We start from the raw sequence: 22,055 nt of genomic DNA on the forward strand, positions 1-22,055 counted from the left end.
CTCAAAAACTAGCACATTCAGGGTCTTTCTTTCAGGGATATTGGTACATTTTCTACTGCTGAACTGACAACGTTACTATATGGTTACAGCGGAAACAAGTATTTCCTCCCACCAGGAGCAGACATGGCTTTTATAACCAATGACTTCCTAAGGTTGACACTACGGTCTCCAATAAGTGTCTGATCTTGATTAAGAGGCTATTGTGGACCAGTAATAACAAAGAAAAATGGAAATTAAAGAATAAGTGTTCATAATCATATAGTTTAAAATTGCACAGTTCTGTTGGACCAAAATAGCATACAGAATAATGAGTTCTTAGAGCGCAGATAAAAGCCCCTCAAGCTGATATTTATAATAAGCATTCCTTGTTAAACTAAAGATATGTGACCCATTGGTTAGTTTGTCTTTCTGTTCCCTTCAGGTGTCTTTTGCCCATTCAGAAGTGTTGCATTACATTGCAAATGTAAGTATTTCAGCTCATCCATTGTCATTACTGTGTGACAGCATGAGAAAAGGAAGCTGAAACTGCACTGTTAACCAAAATGTGCCCAGGCAGCATAATCAGGGCCCTTAGAGATATAAAACACAATATCACCCTGTCAGGATATACATTATGCAGTTACAGTGCTCTGAAGAGGGCAACACAATGAGGCCCAAATCTACTACACAGCTCTGATAGCAAAAAAACTAGAGGTGGCAAAGAATAACAACTACTGTGTACGCTCTATAGTCAGCGTCATTTTGAATCTGCATTTTTACTTCAGTACAAGGAGAGCTGAGCAATGTGATATAGGATTAGATATTGTCTGGTATTTTGTATATATCATGTTGTACTGTTTGTTGTATGTGTTTTCCTGATCCTGAAAGCTAAATTACAGTTAAGTGGAGAGGTCAATTGACTGGGAAACAACCAGTCATTCATATAAATATCATCATATTTCTGAATATTGGAATACTGTACAACAATATAAAGGCACTTGATCAAGAATACTGTGATTTCTGGGTTTGTGAAGACTCACATTTGTTTGTTGCCACCTCTACAAAAAGAAGTATCCAACAAAAGGAAAAAGTCGAACAACAGACTTGATCAATGCTGCACTATTCATGATAGTGCTACAGCCTACTTTACAGTACATCAGTGTCATCTCTAAAGAAATGTGTGCATAAGCCAATCTCTTCTGCTAAAACATCAGTGACGCGAGGAAGGTCAAGAATTCACCTTGGCTGACTGTCAGCCTGATAATATACTTTATCTACATCATCTGACACAACACGCCGCACTCAGCAGACGCTAACTTTGAAATTAAAAAAAAAATAATCCTGACTACAGTTTGGCCAGTTGAAACATTTTGATTGAACTTGCATCAGATCTGGTGCCAGAGACTTCTGACAGCGCTGCTGAGGTCTTACCCTATCTTAGTTGCAGATCGCTCAATGAATCTTTCTCTTTCATTCCAGACATTACTTTCACAGGCACAGGCATTTATCTTTTCGAGGTAATATCCACAGAACCCTCACATGGGAGGCCTGGGAGACTTCACAACGAAAGGTGGTTTGTATGTGTGGGGAAAAATAAGAGCAGAAAACCTGCCCAGCCGTTGCAAATTGCATTATAAGAGTTGAGGTTAAAAGAGCAGAGTCCTGCAAGCTTCCTTTTCTCCTTCCTTATCATGTCACATTAAGGCGGATGGCAGATTTACGTGGATGCAATTGATCAGTGAGTGGCGTATCAGGCTGGGCGTGAATCAAGAGATTTTTAGCAGCTGCCTGGCTGTCCATCCATCACGCTGGTCTCTGCTGCGCGTGAACCAGGGCTGTCACACTTAGATGGCCAACTGACTGCAGCATGGGGGATGGTGTGGTAAACACTGGGACAGTCATTTATTTCAATTCACTCAGTGTCTGCAGGCGTCTCTCATGGGGAACAGATTCATGCTAATTCGTTATAGTATGCATCGGAAATCTCATCTAATGCTGCATTGCAAAATCAATCTTATCCTTGCCCGAGGCCGCATCATCTAAAAAGGCGTTTGTCTTGTGTCTTCTACCTGTGTGAAGAGGCTCCATGCCTTATCAATGTCAGCATTCATTGGGTTTTAGTGGAGCTGTCTGATCCTGGCCAAGAAGCTGTTGCCCAAGATTAACCCAGGCTGTTCTGTTGCATAGCCGCTGAAGAGGAGTGTGTGTGTGTGTGTGTGTGTGTGTGTGTTTATGTGTCTGTGTGCATGTATGAAAGGAAGAGAATCAGACAGTAGGATGCTTGCTTGCTCCCACTCTCAGTTTTGTCTGGTGGCATCCTCCTCAGGATGAGATGTGACAGCACTGGATGATCTAATCATGGATGTCACAGCATACTGTAGCTGCTTATTAACTGAGATTTCAAGGGCAAACATTTCCATCATTAGGAGTATACTGTTGTATAAATGGGAGACCTCCATGAGCTAGTGCAGTGCTCCATGACGACTCCTGGTAATGTCACCGAAGCACAGGAGGGGACTGGTTGTCTCATTTGTTTATTTATTCATTTATTCGGTGCGTACATTTAAAAAAGTGTCTTTATGAAGAGCTAATTTATAGAACATGCATTGTAGTCTTCTACTTGAGGACGAAATCTCAGCGGTGATTTAAGTCTTCCTTGAGAGTTGAGGGGGAAGAAACTGTCATATACAGTAAAGATCACTTGGGTTGCTTTCATGGTGAGTATGTTTTACAGTATTTGCATATTCTGAGTCCTGAAAGAGGCAGTGTGAAAGATGTGCAAATTTATGAAGTTTCACAGTACCAGAGGGCTTCATTGATCTTTGATATCTGTACTGTAAACGTTAACTCCCTGACAGCGTATTTTCCCTTTATTTCTTTTGGATCAGTGTATGTTTTGACAGTGTAAATTAGTTATATCAGGTAAAAAAACATCTCAATCGCACAGTTTTTAGTGCGTGTTAGTGTGTAGTTGCATTGCAGTTCATCTTTAAGAAGTTTCGGGGATTTCCCAGAGAGGTATTATCCCAGGTTAACTGTCTGTGAGCTTGACGTTATTTACTGAAATAGTTGTATGTTGACCTCTGTTACATACTAGCTGAGAGGAGCATCTATCAACAATGTTGGTTTTTTTATAACCGTTATTGACTGAAATTCACTGTGCTGTCCTGTTTTTTAGCCGTGCTGGTACCATGGCTTCAGAAATTACAGTCAGACAGTCAGTCTAGACTGAGATGTCCCACATTGACCGTTGCACATTAAATAAATTATTTTGACACGGTTAACAGTGTTAGTTTGGTGCTACCCTCAGGTTTAACTTTTATATTTTGGCTCCACTTGTAGTAAAAAAAAGTTGTCCATTTGTCCACCACTTCCTGTTGTGGAATGCTACAGTGGATATACAGTCAATTTTCAGTGTATGTAAAGGAAGAAAATGTATTCAGGCAGGTGTTCAGTAAACCTTTTTTATTGGTTTGTGGTGTCACAAGAAAGCCAAACTATGATCTTTAAGACAGGAAGAGGTTACACTCTATCATCAGAATATCCGATGAATGTTATGAAGCTAAAAGATTTTCCCACTCATTCCTACTTTGGCTTACCTGTGGGAGATTGACAGCGTCTGACTAAATGGCGCTCCACGCCATCCTCGGCTCGTCCACACACATCACTCATGTCATTATGTGCTGAAACTGAGTAGAGTGGGTGGCAAATGGAGAATGTCAGTCTTTTCAGAAAAAAAAATATTTGCTAAGACAAATAGTTCTGTTCAGTGACTATTATGTTCTGTATGTAGTCACCTTTTTTCCACCACACTGAAGTATGAGTGAATAAATTTAATGTTGACGGTAGATATGCTGCGGCTAAGCTCTTTCTAATGATGTTTGGGAGCCTTTGTGCCTCAGCTGAGCCCCTGATATCCACAATCCGGCCTCCACCTCAGAGTGTGATAAGGGTGTTGCTCTGATCCTCTGATCACATTTTTTGCCGTAGTAACCCAGGCAAATTGCATCTCTGAAGAATGCATTTCAAAACAGTTGTCGCTATGTAGCAAGCAGATGCGCATGCATTTTATCCTTTACTACGCCTACAGTACATTTACATTTACTTAATGAGGGTACTGTTTACAGTACCATGTTTATGCTTGTAGCTAGTGTTATGTAGTTAGCTACCTAATTACCTGGCTTGCTGGTTTGTGAAAATGTCAGCTGTTACAGTGCCCTATACCATTCAGAAAATGGAAACATCCGCTCTGTTCTGATCACACACACTCACTGTATGGCCTACATACTGTTCCAGCAAGTAGATATACACATTAAATTGGTTGTTCTGCCTGGCTGTGGTTCGGGCTATGGCGCCGTATCTGCCCATATTTATCACACTTAAATCTACAGGTGCAGTAAAAACACTCTTGAGTCCGTATCTGTAAGAGCTCTTCCAGCGAGATAAATTGGCAGTTTGTGAAGAAAAATAATAGGCACACACTAACCATCGGCATGACCATGACCACAGAATGTAGCAAAACAAGGTTTACAGAAGTGTTATTGTTGAATATTTACAATCAGAATCCATATTTTCAGAAGACCACTTTGGTGTCACTGATAAAAAACAATTTGTGCAGTACACAATGTGAAGAGAGTGCAGGTACAAACATCTCATTTTCAGCACTACAGATATCGAAAGGGTTATACGTCTCTGTAAATTATGTAACATATAAATCATCAGGATAACAGCTGATGCAGAGATATGAGTTAACGGTCAAGAAGAGGATCAAGTGGATGATGAAGATGAGGATAATGACGGCTGTGTTGATGATGAAGACTGTGTGCCTGATGGGGTGATGATGCATATGTGGATGAGGATAGTGATTATATCTCTTAAGCTTCCAACCGAAGTAAAAAGCATTCCACATATGCAATGCATCTGTGGAATAATATGCAGAGAAAATCACAACCAAGAAGCAAATGTTTACAGCTTGGTATGCTTTTAAATTTTTTTGTGACCAGTACCAGTATGATACCCTAGCTTGTAACAAACAAAATGACCAATCCATCATCAGTGATAGGGAACAACAATTCCGCCAGCTCCCTCACCCCACCTACCAAAAGGAAGACACATTCTCAGCAAACAATAAATAAATAAATAAAAGAATGTCATCCATGAGTAATTAAAGTTTCAAGTGTCACGCCAGCCGCTATGGATGAGTGCATGCCCATCATAAAAGATTGAGTTATTCCAATGAAGTCACCTCCAAAAAAAGAATGAAGATTGAAGAAAAAGATGGACTAAAATGTAAGTTTCATAAAGCGAAGGAGAGAAGAAGAGAGAGTGTTGTTTGCAACATGACATACATTTGAAGTCGGGACACTGTCATGCACTGTGGAAAATGCAGATCTCACTACTAGCACTAAGAGCCTGGAACTGCAAGGCAGATACCCACAGGATGAAGCATGAAACAACATCAGTTGATGTTGAGATGTCCTGAAATTTAAACTTAGTCACAAAGCCAAACTAAAAGGATAAATGTACTCAGTCCAGAACATGTTTAACATTATTTACATTTCATATCACATTTAATTTGAAATAAGCATTATCACGCTGTTCTTCCTCAAACAATAAACACCAGTGTTCTAAAATATTTTGGATTGAATCTGTGTTTCAAACAAACAAAATGATCATACACATAAATTCAGACAGGTTGACTTGTGCAGGAAAAGAAGAGAAAAGAGGAGGGTCAACAAACAACATCCTTGTCAAATTACTGCTCGGCACAAGTCACAAATAACGTGGACTGACTGTTGGAAGCAGATATTACAAATTACATTTAACTGACCTTTGAAAGGAAACAGACCTCCTATTCACCATGAAATCAAGGGTGGTTTAAGTCAAAGACAGTAATGTGTTTACACAGCTGAAATCCATTAGACATTTGCTCTGCTTTTATCTAAAGAGCTGCAGTATATCCGGTAATATAAATTATGTTAAGATGGCTGTAATTAACAACAATATTATAATTAAAATTCTAATTATAATTGCTTTATTTTTAGCTGTGCTAGCGTTGTGGCTATAGGACAGTGTTTTGGACGGTTGGTTCACCCACATTGGACAATACTGAAATATCTCAACAACTATTGGATTGGCTGCTCATGAAATTTTGTACAGACATGCATGGTCCCCAGGGGATGAATCCTAATGACTTTGATGTACCCCTCATTTTTCCTCTCAACAACTATTGGATGGATTGCAATGGAATTTGGTACAGATATTAATGCACCACCAGGATGAATTGTAATAACTTTGGTGATCCCTTCACATTTCATCTAGCACCATCATAAATTCAAAAGTTAAATGTGTCTAATACTTTGGTTTATGACCAAATACCTGCCAAACAAATGACAGCAACTGAACTTTTTGTTTACTGGAAATTGGCAAAAATGATCACGCTAACATGCTAAATGTGCAGGCACCACTGTGTCTATACAGCCCATGGAGGTATTAAGAGAGCTGGATATTGCGCTGCCACTTATCCCTGCTGGCACTTTGTCCTAGTGGCCCCTCGCAGCTGTATTACAGTGAAAAAATCCCCTGCAGCCTTAAAAGTATTCTCCCCATAGACCACCATTATAAAAGACACGTCTATAAAACTGTTGACAGGACACCTCTCACTGCAAACAAGGTCAATTATGGCTCTTAGTGTTATGAATTTTTTATCCACGAAGGTTTTATATTTGTAAAACATCTATGGCCCAGCAGGAGAAACACTACTGTGCATATGCAGTGGGCCACACAACACGGAAGCAAAGCTGGAAGCTAGAAACTTTTTAGGCTTATGCGCCAGGCGAGCAATTTTCATTTGATTTAATAGGCGCCATCTTTGAATCTGGTATCCAATCCCTCTAATACATTCATGATACAGCCTGATAGAACTGCTAGCTTGGCTGTAGACTCTTCTTATAACGTTACTTAACCTAAACTTCATGTCAAAGGAATAGCTGACCAGAACAATAAATTCACAACATGTGAGTACTGTGTGTAAGCTACTGCTGCTTTTAGAAATGGGCGAGTTAAAACAACATACAACAACATTGTTTTTCTTTTTTGTACTCAGACAGTTTCCTTCATCACAACAACAACTTATGCTGCATGAACTTTTTTTCCCCTTTTGTCTCAGTTTCTGCTGAATTAAATTGTTTGGGGGAATACAGAGAATATTACTGTCGTTAGAGAGACCATGTAATGGAAGATTATGTGATTTATTCTTTTAATTTGTGAGCAGTGGATAAAAACTGTGATGGCTACAAGTTGTGGTTTGCATAAGAGTCAGTTCTAATAGTTATAATAGGGTCATTGTTTTGTTTAGAAGATGTTCTCCTCATCGCCTCTAAGTTTTCAATATGTTCAGCCCGAAAATAGTAAAAACAGTCTACATTATCATATCTAAATGACCACGGATGGTAGATGGTGAACAGTCACGATTCTCCATTGTATGTTGCTCCCAGTAAACAACATGTAATCAAAATGCAGACACCACAGAGACTGAGAACATATAGCAATACTAGGTGCAGATTGCAAACATTTATTATCCAAACTGCCTTTTGGATTTAGATCCCATTTTAAAACCCTGGTATAAAGTCACCTTAGTCCTGTTAACAGCTGAATTTTGAGATGCAATATCTCAGCTTTCACAGCTTCCTCTGTAGACCCACTTTTAGTGCAAAACTAGTTCAACTAAATTATCCTTAGAGTAAATGTGACTTCTGTGCAATGGAGAAATGTTTGGAAAGAGACAGCCTGGTTGATCTATGATGACGTATTCTGTCTTGAAATGCAAACTTTAAAATAAGTGAATCCTGAAATGGGACAAGGCAGATCAGTCAAATGAGTTTAATTGATATTTTGTGGATGAGATCAGTAAATCTTATTAAAACAAAGCAAACAGACAGCATCTTGCACATGTGCAACAGAGCTGGGCAATAATTAAATACTGTGCATCAAGTTTTAGTGGAAAAATATATATTAATTATATTGTGATAGAGATTTTAGCCCCACGGTAATCTCAATGTGAAGGGAAAATAAGAATTTTAATTTCTCACAATTCAAGTCTGAAAATCAAATTAAGTTAACGACAACTCATCTTCCAGGCTGGTAGGGATTCACTGAGGAGTCGTTGGCATGGAGAACACAGACAGAATATATTCCGACCCAAAACCCAGCAGCAACAGCTCACTGAGGCTGCTTTTATAAGCGTCTCGTAAACAGTGTAAGAATTTTCAGCTGGGCCAGACTGAGGTAGCAGCTTGTTAGAGTGATCCCACACAGCTGAGCAGCCTTCTGTGACTTCATCCTGGGTGCTGCAGGGTGGAGGGCGGGTGCTGTCCTTGTAACTGTGCTGCAGGTCCCCAGGCACTATCAGGGCCTGAGTGAAAACCCCCTGCTGCCTTTTGCCTGCTTATATTTGCAAGCATATCCTATTTATATACTCTACTTTCAATGCAGCAGAATTTCTGCTTAAACTTTTGTTTAACTGCCTAGAACTTCCTTGATTATAAATAATTTAATGATTTTTTATTATTCATGCAATTAATTTATAGTTTTACATTGCTGTATTTAGATTGTGAGATCATATATGGTATATCTTGTTGTTTTGTTCCCAGAAATTTGCATTACTGTACACATATCTGTGAAAGCAGTGTTGAAGGATGTAGGTCATTTCTGTATAATAATAATAATAATAATAAAAATAATAATAATAATAATAGTAATAATATCAGACATTTGTTCAAATCAATCAGTTACAGCTTTAATTTATTTCCACTCAGCCAGACTGCTTTATTCTTCCTCATTTCTTTCACTAATAGACTAATTATCATAGAGTCATATGCAAACTCCTGCTGCTTGTGTGACTTGGTGTGATGACTGAATGTGGTGGTGTAGGAGGAACGAGAAGGAGGAGAATAGTGCAGTATCCAGGAGAGACATATTGGGCACATCCCTTGAGGCACAAACACTGTGACTTTCCAGTGAGATAGTTGATGATTCAGATCACAATTATGGCATCAGACTGCTTCACCCTGATTTGATCTCAGTAATGAGATCAAATCTATCTATCTATCTATCTATCTATCTATCTATCTATCCATCTATCTATCTATCTAGATTATTAGTGTTCCTGCTGTACTTTACTGCAATTTCTGCAAAGTCTGAAATATGCAAATATTTAGTAAAATGGACAGTTTTTCTTTCGGGTGCCAAAATGCTGACATGCTGTGAACTTAGGGTTTGATGGAGCATTGAAAATCCTCGGGTCACTTTGTCTGGTATGTATCAGTACTTCCCGGTGACCCAGACAGTCCTAGACAGTCCCAGACAGACAGTGCAGTCCCTCTGGAGGAGAACAACCTGAAAAAACCTGAGTGAGAGTTTACTCAACTACAGTACATTCATGAACATTAATATTAGGTTTTAAGATGAATGATTAACTACATATCTTTGTGTATATCATGTCTGTCCATTAAGGACATTGGACAACCAGCTATCTTTCCTCTGTTGGGTGAACAGGTTTTATGTATGTGTGCTGTCTCCTGGGGAATCCTGATTAAATATGAAGAAGTAAATAAATTCTGACCTGTAGATTTGGAGGGAGGGTAATGTTTTTACAGCCAACCTGTCTACTCTCAGTTAAGGGAATAACTCTAACACGCCCCTACACTCACTCTGACAAATAGCATGTCTCAGGGTTATTTGAAGAAATCAATTCCCAGTTACACTCTGTAATTACTAAAACATGCAACTAGACAGAGGCATAAATGAGTCATTATAAGACAGAAAACAAAGCAAAACTATTTTTTGTCTTTTATCAGCCTTATCAATAATGATTCAAGCTAAAAAAAAAAAATAAAAAAAAAAGATAGAGCAGCAAATAATAAAATAGAATAAAAGCATTTAATTTAAAAAAATATTTGATCTTCTAGACAAAGTTCCAAGGCAGAAACCCTTTCGTATGATGTCTTTAATCCAAAGTTTTCATCAAAGAAAATGTCCCAGTGTATGTAGGTCAAGCCAGACTCTGTTCTGTATCAGACTACATTAGATTTAATTTTTAGATTAGTTAATTAAAAGTGTGTATAATTATTGCAGTCATTGTTTCCAGCTATGATTATTTATAATATTTCTTATAGCGCTTTTTTTGTTTGACATGAAATGCTTTACAGCGATCCAACGCACTGCTCCATTTTGTCTGTGATGTCTCACTCTGAAGATTTTCTGTTCTGTATCTTAATTCAAGTTGTACAAAGGGCTGTGAACTTGTGAAGCATAAAACAGACTAAATATATCATTAGTAAATTTAATATCATTCAATAATTGCACCTACAGTATGCTACAAATTTAGACAGTCAACCAGGCACATAAAGAAATTATGTGTCCAACTAAATTTATAAGTAATCCAACAGCATTTCCTCACAATTAAACCTGCAATTAGTGCAATATTTTTAAAACTATCACAATAACATGAAATCAAATGACTGTGTTTCATGTGAAATTAATGCTTTAATTAATGCTCTATTGAGCTTTTATCTGCTTTTAGCTCATTATTTTGTCTGATTGAGTCTCACTGCTCACATCAACGCCCCCTGTAAACCTCTAGGCAGCTGTTATATGGAGCCTTGCTATAGACTATAAAACCTACTAGATTTTATAGTCACATGTTCCATACATCCTCCAATCATGTACTTCCATGACCTACTTCTCTCAACTGGTGGTCTATATGAACATTTGGTGCTGCATACATCAACGCTGAGTTCTGCATCCTCGCTACTACATAACAGCCTGCTCAGAGTTTAATTCCATCCTCCTCCCCAGACTCCTCCTGTTTTGGCATTCAGATGTTTGGGAATTTTGAATGTTTATTTTTAATGTGTTTAATATGTTCATCAAATGTTGTGTATCTTAGGCTCTGCCTGTGAGCTCAGGGACAGTCTTTGCCAAGCTGGCTCAGATTTGTTCCCCAGCATCACGTGAGCAGAGCAGAGCCACCAAATTAAAATGCATGTTGTTACAATAAATGGTTAAAATCTTACCATGAATGTCCTGACTGAACAGGCAAAAAGCTTAAACAAGCTCAGACAAACATGTTACTTTGAAGTAAACCCAATGTCTATGTATAGAAAAGACAATCATTTAGCTTAAAGTTAGTGAGATAGTACATAAATTGTACATGGAAACAACTGGATTATTTTCACTCTGGCTTTGGGAAAACAAACAGAAGTTCATAGTGCAAAATTTGTTTGGAGATTAGAGCACTCACAACAAGAACAGAGCTGGGATGCTTCTGTTTCTACATAAAACTTTCTGTAAAATCTCCATCTCTGTAAAAGACACAGTAACATCTGATCTAGTTCTTAAAGACAGACCAGCTTGAGAGTTACTCAAGAGTTGTGTTTCACATCACCAGAGAACAAAAGTTATTTCTGTAACAGTATTTCTGTAAGTCGTGTTGCTTTTCCGGAAATTCCTTTGACACAGTCAATAGGAATCTAAAGCACAATGCTGAGCTCAAATTCTTTAAATAATTCCTTATATATTTGTACCTCAACTAGGCATCTAATATCCCAAAGCATGCCCTGATTTGCTTTGATTATCGCTCAGACTATGTGCCTTAAGGTTGAGGTGATGAAAAATTGCAAAGGTGAGGTGAAAAGTCATTACTTGCAGCACAACTTTTACTCAATGCATAGACCCATGACAGACCCATGCCTCTAGTAGATTGGGTGTGCATATTGAGTGTGGTTTTCCTTACATTTGCTCCTATAGGCCTATTGAAATTCCTTTCGTAGACTAGCAGGCTCCATTTGGAGAATGACAGCGTATTCAACCTCCACTGGCCCTCTAATAGGAAAATTGATGGGTGAAAAGAATAAAGCTAAACAGCTGGGGACCAATAACCATGTGCTACACTGGGTACAAATGCTGTATTTTTCTGCAGTGTAACCTGCTTGGGTAAACTCTAGATAAGGGATGAACGCTTGCAGTTCATTGGAGCGTTAAAACAAAGCATTGCATGCAACAGAGGCATGCCGCAAGACAAGAAGACTTTGATCTCTGTGACAGCATTCTGTAAAATAACAAACAATAAATCCCATATATGATTAGATCAAACATACCCAGGCATTTAAGTATTAGAACACAAAATACAAAACTACTGCAGTGTAGGGGTGGGACAAAAAAATCGCAACAAAATTGCAACATATCATGATATTTCAACTTGCAATACATTGTCGATACACTGGCACCAAGTATCAATGCATTTTTTTAAACATAGGACCACTCAGAGTAGATTTAGCTACTCTGGCTCACCACTACCAGAGCACCACTACCCTTTGCCTTCTGAACAAACTGGCCACGGGCGGAGAGACGGCAGTTGTAGGTGAAAACAAAGAAGAAATGCAAGCAAAATAACCAGTTATGAGCCGCTGCTGTCAAACTCTCCGTGTCTGCGCTGGAAACACCGAGAGCCAGCTGGAAATTTGACTCACTAGTCACTAGAAGACGGGTTCCCACAGGTCCTTGAAAGTTTGTGAATTTGAGAAAAAAAATCAAGGCCTTGAAAGTTTTTGAAAGTAGACATAAATAGACATGGGTCATTGAAAATGCTTGAGTTTTTATATTCTTTTTGCAAGAATAGATTATTTCTATGCTGTGTTAGAGAATGTTAGAGAATGCAAGAGACCACATAGCTTATATAAAGCCTGCTAGTTCTCATTATAAAAATTCTGTGTTGTAAGACAGTAACAGTAATTAACCATGATCCGTGTCTTAAACTATGCTGTGTTGGATCCTTGAATTTGAAGTAATTGGGCTTTGAAAGTCCTTGAAAAGTCCTTGAATTTGATGTTTAGGAAGGTGTGGGAACCCTCTAGAAGCTCATTCATGGCCCTTTGTAAAAGTTTCTGTGTGGTACCTGTGTTGTAGCGGAGCTAGCGGCTCAGCACCAAGAGGCTCTCTGGTGTGCGTGCGTTTGTGGGGGAGTGTCAGTACGTAGCCATAGCCCTGCTGTTTATCGTGTTAACGTTACTGTCGTTACTGGTCAGCCCTGAATATCTTCTAAAGCTCTGAATATAACACATTTAGTTGTCAGTAGGTCGTGTTTTGTGAAAAGGAATAAATCTTTCGGTTGTTAGCATGACGTCACCTCTCTGCCATCTCTTATCAGACTTGCTAACACTACCAGCAGCTCTGTGAGAGGCACAAACTGAAGCTACAGTTATCATTGTTGTGATATTTATACTTGGTGGCAGTTCTTTTCTGTGAAGCTAATGTACTGCTAATAAACATTGTACATTATCTATTTCCTGCTCTTTGAAACATTTTTTCTTTCTTCTTCAGTTACAGATATCGTACAATATTTCTTTGTGATGTAGCCTATTGTGTATCGCAGAATTGCCTTTGTTGTGATATATCGTTATCATGGGAAGAATATCGTGATAATATTGTATCATGAGTTCATCTGTGATTCCCACCCCTACTGCAGTGGCACATGGAAACATTATTAATCCTGTTAAACCCAATTGTGACAAAAAAGGTGATTGTCTTACCCAAAGCAAAGCAAAATACATGCATTTGCACAGTCAATTATAACACTTTTATTGCCAATATCTGTCAGAATTGTCAAGTTAGTGTACTTGCAGCAGTTGAGTGAATTTGTCATTTCCTTCACAGCCAACATCCCTCTTTGCTCTTTTACCTGGTTATCCGATTGATTCGACAGAGGAATGCTTTAAGATCACCACTGCATTCACTGAAATGTTGAGTGTCACACAACGATCCCTGTTGTTCAGTGTCAGCCGTGGATTCAAGCGGAAAGTGCTCAGTCCCATTCCCTGCAGCGTTCAAACTCAATATCTCAAGGCAGAGCTGTGCGATATCTGCACATACACAATCGCTAACTGTTGAACCTCCAGCCCTTTTGCCTGCTCCTCTGTGCTTCCCCAGGGTAGCAGGTTGACTCCTAGTAGCAGCAAGTCAGACTCTCCTTAGCAGTGTAATGCTGGTCCTGAACAGATACAACCTGAAGATGTTCCATTTATGAGGCTATATTGATTGAGTGGAGAAAGTTGTATGGTTAAAATTATATTAGGTTGTGAGCCCTCCACTCTCAATTTTTCAGTGGGCCAATCCCAAAGGTTCCATATATCCGAATGTAAGCACTATGCTTTGGCTGGTGATAAAAGATCCTTGTTGAGGAGCAGAAGCTGTTGCACCCTAGTTACATACCAGCTGTATAGTTAGAATGGGTCACACAACCAATGTGTTAATATGTGGGGTTTTCTGTAAAATGTACATATTATCCATTAAGAGTTTTAATTTGCATCAACAAAGAAACGTTACTACGTATTACACAGAGCAGTGTGCGCACATAATGCAATTTGACCATCTCTCAAAACGGAAATGCTTTCATTTTAACCATTGCTGCTGTCTACACTTTAGCCATGTTCATCAATACAACCTGAGATATCTCTTATATATCAACATATCTGATTAACGTCATTTAATTCTTACCCTTGAAGAAAAATAACCAGGCACCATACAGTAGCACCAGCGTTTTGTAACATGGCCAGTGACTGATTCTGGGGGACTTAACAGGACCATGGTATTGTGATCATTCATGTTTTATTTTTAGAATCACATATTTTATAAATAGTGTAATGCAGTGTTAATATATGGTATAAAGTATACAATTCATATACCAGCACTGTGAATGGTAAAGAATATGCACAGGCACTGGCTGTGGTATAATAATACACGATGATATGAAAAATGTAAGTCGTGTACCAGCAACCATAGTATTATACTAATGCAATACAATTTTGCAGTAGAGTTGGTTGTTGAATAAAAGGTAAATGGTGATATTGTATTTAAATAATTGCAAAGCATTGAAATATGGTACAACTCAGATCCTGTATATCATGTTAAATGTATGTCCATGTGTGCAACTGTAAACAGTCTTGATACAATCTGAATACTGGCAGAGTAGATCTCCAATGCTTTAATAGTCAAACTACTGTATGTGTGCCATTTTTATGGTACTTGGTATGGGATGGGGTTTTTTGTATTCTGCAGGGGTGACATTACACTATAACACCCAAACAAAATAAAAGAATGGGGGGAGTGGGGGAAATAAAAAATAAATAAACCACTATATTCTGCAGAGTAAATCAGAGATTAAATTCACAGTTTTAGGTTTAGGTATCAGTCTTTTCTACTGGTAGAGGTTACACAGTGTGTGTCTGGGGGCCTGGTGGAGTTGGCACAAGCCTCCAATGAAGCTCCAATAAGCTCTAGATGTGTGCTGAATCTGATTGGGGTCTTTTGTTTGCAAAAAAAACAAGAAAAGAAAGAAAACAGGATTGGGTGATGACAACGGGAAACATGGGGGATTTCAAAGATAAAAACAAAATACAAAGAGAATACATTCAATTTTTCAGTGGAGCTATTGTTAGGGTGTCTCTTCATCGTCATCATCATCACCATCTATGCTTTTTCTTGTTGAATAATTTGACCTTAGTCAAATTAAATTATATTAATGAATTAAACAAATCCTTCCTTTAACTGTACGAATGTTGCCGGTGGCGGGTTATGCTCATGAATGTAATTTGTTAGACCAGGTAATGTGGCTAGTACCAAATAAGACAAAGACAAAGGTTTACTGACTCTGCATCAAAAACATATTTTTTATGTTGAATATTTCAGTTTGAAATGGACCTTATTAGATCTCATACTTGAATGTGAGCTCATTATGACTTGAAACTTGGCCTTAAGCTTTGCTAGCAAGGAATGAAATTCCAATGAAATGGTCTATAAATAAGTCAGCCTTTCTGTGCAGTATTGTATGCTGTATATTTAAATGTACTTAGCAGAGGATGTATTGTATATTATTTATCATTATAACCTGTGTAAGTACATCTTCTCCCACATTATGGTGCATTTGCAATGACATCTTGGAGCACAAGTTGGTCTGTATGAGTGCAGTATAAATGGGAGTTGCTGCAGTACAGTTATCCTGTGGCGAGGCCACAATGCTGAAAGCCCCACGCGGCTCCCTGTCTTTTAGTATACAATAGTACTAATATGGTCTTTGTCTAAATCCAAACTAGCTGAAGTCTGACCACGTATACACAGTGGGGACAGGCTCTGAGAAGCAATTCACACACCATACCTGACCCCGGCAAATTGCAATTCATCCTGTGAGGAGGGTGTCAGTTTTTATGACCTTCCAGGATACAGCAATTCCCCTGATAGACCCGTCTATCAGAAGGGTTTTCTCCCAGCCTGGAGCTTTCTGATACTTCGGGGAACAACTTTGATTTGTCTGCTGTGATGCACTCTTTCTTGGAACACCTACCTTTGGTGAATAAACCCAACTGTGGCAGTCCCTCATCAGCAGGAGACCCAATAGAGGCTGTAATTCCCTGCAGACTCAAACACATATTAGATTTCTCTGTGTGCCAGAGATGAAATAGGGCCAAACTTGCATTAAATGCCTCTGCTCCTAGTTGAGAAACACAGTTTAACCTACAGAAAGATATTTATTGCTTTCAGACAAATTAACTATAACCCTAGAGCTTTAACCTGACAAATTATTCACAGTGGTCTATTTATTGTAGACTGATTAAATCTGAGTGGATCAATAGCTTGTATGTAAACTGCTACAGTATCTGTATTCCTTTCTCTTTCTGAAGAGACAAGGTGACTTTGGTACATTTTGTGAATTTTAAGAGCAGAATGCACAACATTCATTCTATACCCTGCTTTCTCAAGCAACTGTATTTGGAGTAGAAGCTGACATTTGTTCAGGTTTCCTGTGGGATTCCCGCGGGATGGGAGTCAATTTCACTATTCATCATGTTACAGGGACAGGACAGGAAAAAAAGTCAATGGGAGTGGGCAGGATGGAATCATATTAACAATAGGTCAGTTTTGAATATGAATAAATGCTATTTTCTTTATTTTGAACAAAATGATAATAGTTCTGTTGTCTTTTTTTATTCTTTTTTATTCTCTCCTGTCTGCTCTGTTGGCTGGTTGCTGGTAAATTAGAGGCTGACATTTTTTCGGGAATCCTGTGGGTCATGGGATTCCTGTGGGATTCCCGCAGGAATGGGGTAGTACGGAAGTCATTCTTCCTGGACTAGGACAGGAATTTTTTTTACACTGTCATGGGATTGGGATGGGACAGGAGTATTTTTGTGGGATAGGGATTGGGAAAATCTACTCTCATGTCACCCTCTAATTCAGAGTTTGATCATACGTTTGATGCACGGCACGCAGAATATCAGCAACAGTGTTGTTCCACTCTTTTGAACAAATTGGTTGTAATAGAATTTAGCAGCTGATTTTCTTTTTTATAACTTAATAGGATCACACTACGGTATTGCTCTTTTATGTGTTTTTAATAGGTTTTGGACAGCAGTGGATTTCTTTGGCACCGAGGCATAATCTATATCAGGCTGTGGCAGATACACAATACTTGTCTGTAGACTAAATGCATTGTTGGTTTTGTTCTCTGCAGGGAAATCTTTGTTAATACAGAAAAGATCAGTAAACACTGCCTCATTCTTTAAATACAAACTATGTCTCTTAGAGAATGTGTAGTTTTCTCAGACATAGTCCACAGGATAACTGGGCTCCAGTTGTAGCTCATAGCCTTTCTGAATGGTCATCATGAGTCAGGGCAGGTTCACAATTCAGCCAAAAAATGGTGCATAACTTTGTGTGTATCCTTAGGCCGTGGAGGCACACCCTCTTTATTTATCACAAAGTATTGCATTTTTTGTTTGTTTGTTTGTTTCTAACACAGGCCTCTTCTTTTTCATCGCTCCCAGCCTCTGGCCTGCATGTGTTGTTTAGCTGTAACGTCTTAGCGTGAGCCCAGGGAGCACAGAGGGCTTAAGGGGCTCAACATCACTGAAGTTAGTGAGGCCATGGATAGCACCAAAACATCTGCAGGGGTGCTTATGAAGCATACTTTTCCCACCAGCTTCTTGGAAATCAGCACAGGTCTCAGTAAAACTAGAGAGACCCAGTATTTCCTTTTCTGCCTGAATGCTAAGACAGGAGGGGGGCACCAGGATAGAAATGATACTCAGTCTTGTTGCTGGAATCTCCCATGATCTTTATGGTAAACAGCAGTCAACAACAAATTACCTATAAATTATCAGTTAACCACTGCTGAATTCTGGGCTGTGCTACTTTAGGAAAGGAATCGTTAAAACATTCATAACAATTAAACTTCCATTTCACTCTCATCTACATATTTCCCCCTCTGCCATTTTAATGATTTATTAGATTTAGTAATTAATTTGCCATTTTATTCATAATGACTGTAGATTATTTGCCGTTTTTGTGTAGAAGAGATTGTTAGTAATCTTTCCAGCTATTCATTACATGTTCTTCTTTTATGTCTCAGGATGTTGGGAGGCTGAGAAGAATGGAGGCTGTACCTAGGCTGCGTGCCTAGCTAACCCATGGAGAACTGACAGGAACAGTGCTGGATGGAGGCCAAGACACTGGATGGCGAAGACGAGGAAGCGCACAGTATTGTGGATCTCTTGTGTTGTTTGTTCTCTTTCTCAGCCGATCCAAAGTAGATGCAAAATATTCTGCAATGTGCCTCATTTGTTCACTGTTTCACGTGTCACCAATGGAGCGATGGCGAAAAGAATCAGGATAGGTAGTCAAGGCTAAAAAAAACTCTTTTACTGCATGTGGGAGTTGCAGTCTAATTTCTGCAAATTTTAGGACAATAAGTGTAGACACTAGATACCATTTACTCCTCACAGCTGTGTTGGAAACATATGAATTAGAAACCACAGAGGAGCCAGTAGTTGTAGATAGTAAGCATCATGGGCAGGTGTAAAATCAAGGCTTCTTGGTTACTGTTCTTAGCTGGGTTGGTGCTAACAGGAACTGCTTTGGAATATGAAGGGGTTCCTGGTCAGTGGACACGTTATGGCCAGTGGGACGCCAAGGCAACAGGTGAGCTCAGCTTTATTCTGAAAACCAACATCAGCAAAGCCCTGGTGCTCTATCTGGACGATGGAGGGAACTGTGACTTCCTAGAGCTTCTAATTGCCGACGGGAGGCTCCAGATGCGCTTCACCATTCACTGTGCTGAACCAGCCTCCCTGCACACAGAGACGCGTATCAACGACCACCGCTGGCACAGAATTCTTCTCTCTCGTAATTACAGAGAGACCAGGCTCATGGTGGATAACGAAGAGAAAGTAGCTGAGGTGAAGTCCAAGAGAAAAGAGATGGTAGTGGCCAGTGACCTCTACGTAGGGGGGATCTCTCCTGACGTTCGTCTCTCTGCCCTGACGTCCAGCACTGTTAAATATGAGCCGCCGTTCCAGGGCCTTATAGCCAATCTGAAACTTGGTGAGGCACTACCGGTGCTGTTGGATGGTCAAGCTGTTCATGGTGATTTGGAATACATATGTGCCAAACACTCTCCCTGCAGCAACAAAGGCCTGTGCTCTGTCAGCCAAGGGGAGGTCCTCTGTGACTGTATCAATACCAGCTACATGGGAAAGTACTGCCATGAAGGTAAGAAAAATATCTTTCTTCTGCTTGTAGACAAATTAATTATTAGCTTTAATGTTCACTGTATGATTTGGGGAGAGGCTGACTTGTGATGGAGGCATGTTGTTGTTTGTATTGACTTCCTGAACAGTGGAAAATGCAGTAACAATGGCAGAGGAGGAAAGATTCACAAAGTCAATGAATTGACTCTATAACAATATACAGTTTCTTACAATTAACTGTGTCATCCTTGATGGTTTGTGTGTTAAATGGCTTTTTTGTTGTTCAGTACTAATGTTCTTTGGCTACTCACAATGTTTGGCTTATAAAAGGTTAAAATATCTTATAAATACCCCATTCTAATTATATGGTCTATACCCTCATTGAGCTCCAGAGAATAATCAATAAAGCTCACATAAAACTGATCCAGGTCTAAGTATACTATAGCAGTACTAAAAGGCTGCTGGGGTGTGTGAGGGGAGTCCAGCTCTCTCAGCAGTCCTGACAGTTATCTTCACAAGTCAAAAAGGATAACAGCTTCCTAATGTGACAGCTGTTTGGATGTTTTCAAGACACAGACATTTAACGGGGTTCCGAATGGATGCCTTTTTCTTTCTCTGGAAAGCCAGTAATGACAGAACTTGACATTTAAAAAGTGAGCTTTTAAACTATTGTTACTTATGTAATAGAAAGTGGAGGTGATTCATTAAATAACATTTCACTGAATAACATTTTCCAACAAATGATGTCTAATTTTATAAATGTTAGTCACCAATGTACCTATGTTTTGTCTTGGAAGCTCTGTAGGTCCCTGGCAAGATCAGGGGTCATACAGTCAATGGGAATGATCTCTTCCTGGCTAAAAAGACAAAGGAGTATCACGGCAGGGGATTCTTTAGTTAAACAATAGACTGAATCAACCTGCAACCTAAACATTTCTGCTACTGATTGCATGCATTATAACTGCTTACGGCTGATCTGTACATCATTATAAAGTCATTAGTGACAACCTGCAAACTATGACAAAAATCTGCCTCATTACAAAGTGATACCATAATATTTGTTAACATTATAGAAAGAAGGGAATACAGCTTTTTTTGCCAAAGCTGTATATATTCACTAATAACTCATTAAAAGAAACCAAATAATCAGTCCACTGTGAGTTTATCACAACTGATGCTTTAGATTATACAATGTCATCATTATTGCTAGTTAATGTTAATGCTACAACTATACTAACATAACAAACAATCAACATTGCATATAATTATGTTCAGGTACATTAACAGCCAACAAAGCAACCTCATGCTTCACTGGAAAAGCTGTGTTTATAGTCATCACAGTCTCTGGCCAATATATGTGGGTCAACATGCATGTTGTGATGTGGAGAGAAACCGAAAGGTTACGCAAAACATAAAATATCTGTGTTAGTTTAGATGTAGGTGGTGGACTGGTAGCGGTTTGATATTGAACTTCTTGCAGTCAACATTAAATATGTCTGTTCTTCTTTATTTTCCTACAGCTGTCCAGAGAGAAGTAGAAGGTAAGACAATGCGTTATATAATGAGCATAATGATGAGCGTAATTAGAATTTTTTTGTGATACTGTTATTTGCAAAGGCTATTACCGCAGCATCAGTGTGTGAGAGTCTGCTCGGTTATTATCAGGTTGTTATTGTCAGTTTGGACTGCAGTTCTGACATCCAACAAATTAAGCTGAAAGGAGATATACTATCACCGGTCACGAGGTCACAAAGGAAAAAGTGCTTAATGTGCTGAATGCTAGTTGTATATATAATCAGTGTGCTCAAGGTGACTGGAGAGGTCTGCAGAGTATGTGGGTGTCGCGCAATATGGGGAACATTCATATACTGCATTACAGAGAAAATGACTGTATGGAGATGCTTTGCTTTATTTATTTTTTTATAACTTTATAGTTTTCTCTCTTCAGTGCCATATTTCCTCATCTAAACTACTCTTTACTGTTAAGGTTTATGAAGTATTCGATGCCATTCTGCTCTAAGGTCAATATGTAGATTAAACTCAGATATAATGGCATAAATCCTCTAAACACGGCTTATTACTGAGGTCTTGACATTCATCAAATTGTGCTATTATTTTCACAATGTGACTCTTTTTCATAGGTGCATTTGAAATTATTGTCTGAAGAGGAACAAATCTTTGGCATGAAAAGAGACGTTTGTCTCATTATTGGCAACACTTTACCCGACCACAATTAAACAGGATTGGTTTCTAATGAGGTGCACGTACTGAACGGGAAATGGAGATTGAAAGTGAAGAGGGAGATTTGTTTAGTCCGCATCGGAGCGAGACATCCATCTCCCCAGTAAGGACTGCTGGTTCTGGTGAAAGGGCAGCCAACAGGCTCAGGAGACCAGCACAAGGTGCACTGAACCACTTCACATTATAAATCACTGTTACTGACTCAAAATGTACCAGCCTATGCACATCTGCTCTCTGAAATTCTGCTTCTGACACTGA

At 39.0% G+C, this 22,055-nt stretch overlaps 1 protein-coding gene across 1 annotated transcript in view; it reads left to right on the forward strand.

Moving 5' to 3' along the window:
• The window catches only part of nrxn2a (neurexin 2a), a 120,811-nt gene that overhangs the window by 3,987 nt on the left and 94,769 nt on the right, over nucleotides 1-22,055 (forward strand). The window contains exons 2-3 of the mRNA XM_067608058.1: nucleotides 18,440-19,578; nucleotides 21,077-21,097. Coding sequence (XP_067464159.1) covers nucleotides 18,876-19,578; nucleotides 21,077-21,097 — 724 coding nt within the window. The 5' untranslated portion in view covers nucleotides 18,440-18,875. The remainder of the gene's footprint in view (nucleotides 1-18,439; nucleotides 19,579-21,076; nucleotides 21,098-22,055) is intronic.

Source organism: Thunnus thynnus, chromosome 13 (assembly GCF_963924715.1).
Source record: "Thunnus thynnus chromosome 13, fThuThy2.1, whole genome shotgun sequence".
Classification (NCBI taxonomy): domain Eukaryota; kingdom Metazoa; phylum Chordata; class Actinopteri; order Scombriformes; family Scombridae; genus Thunnus; species Thunnus thynnus.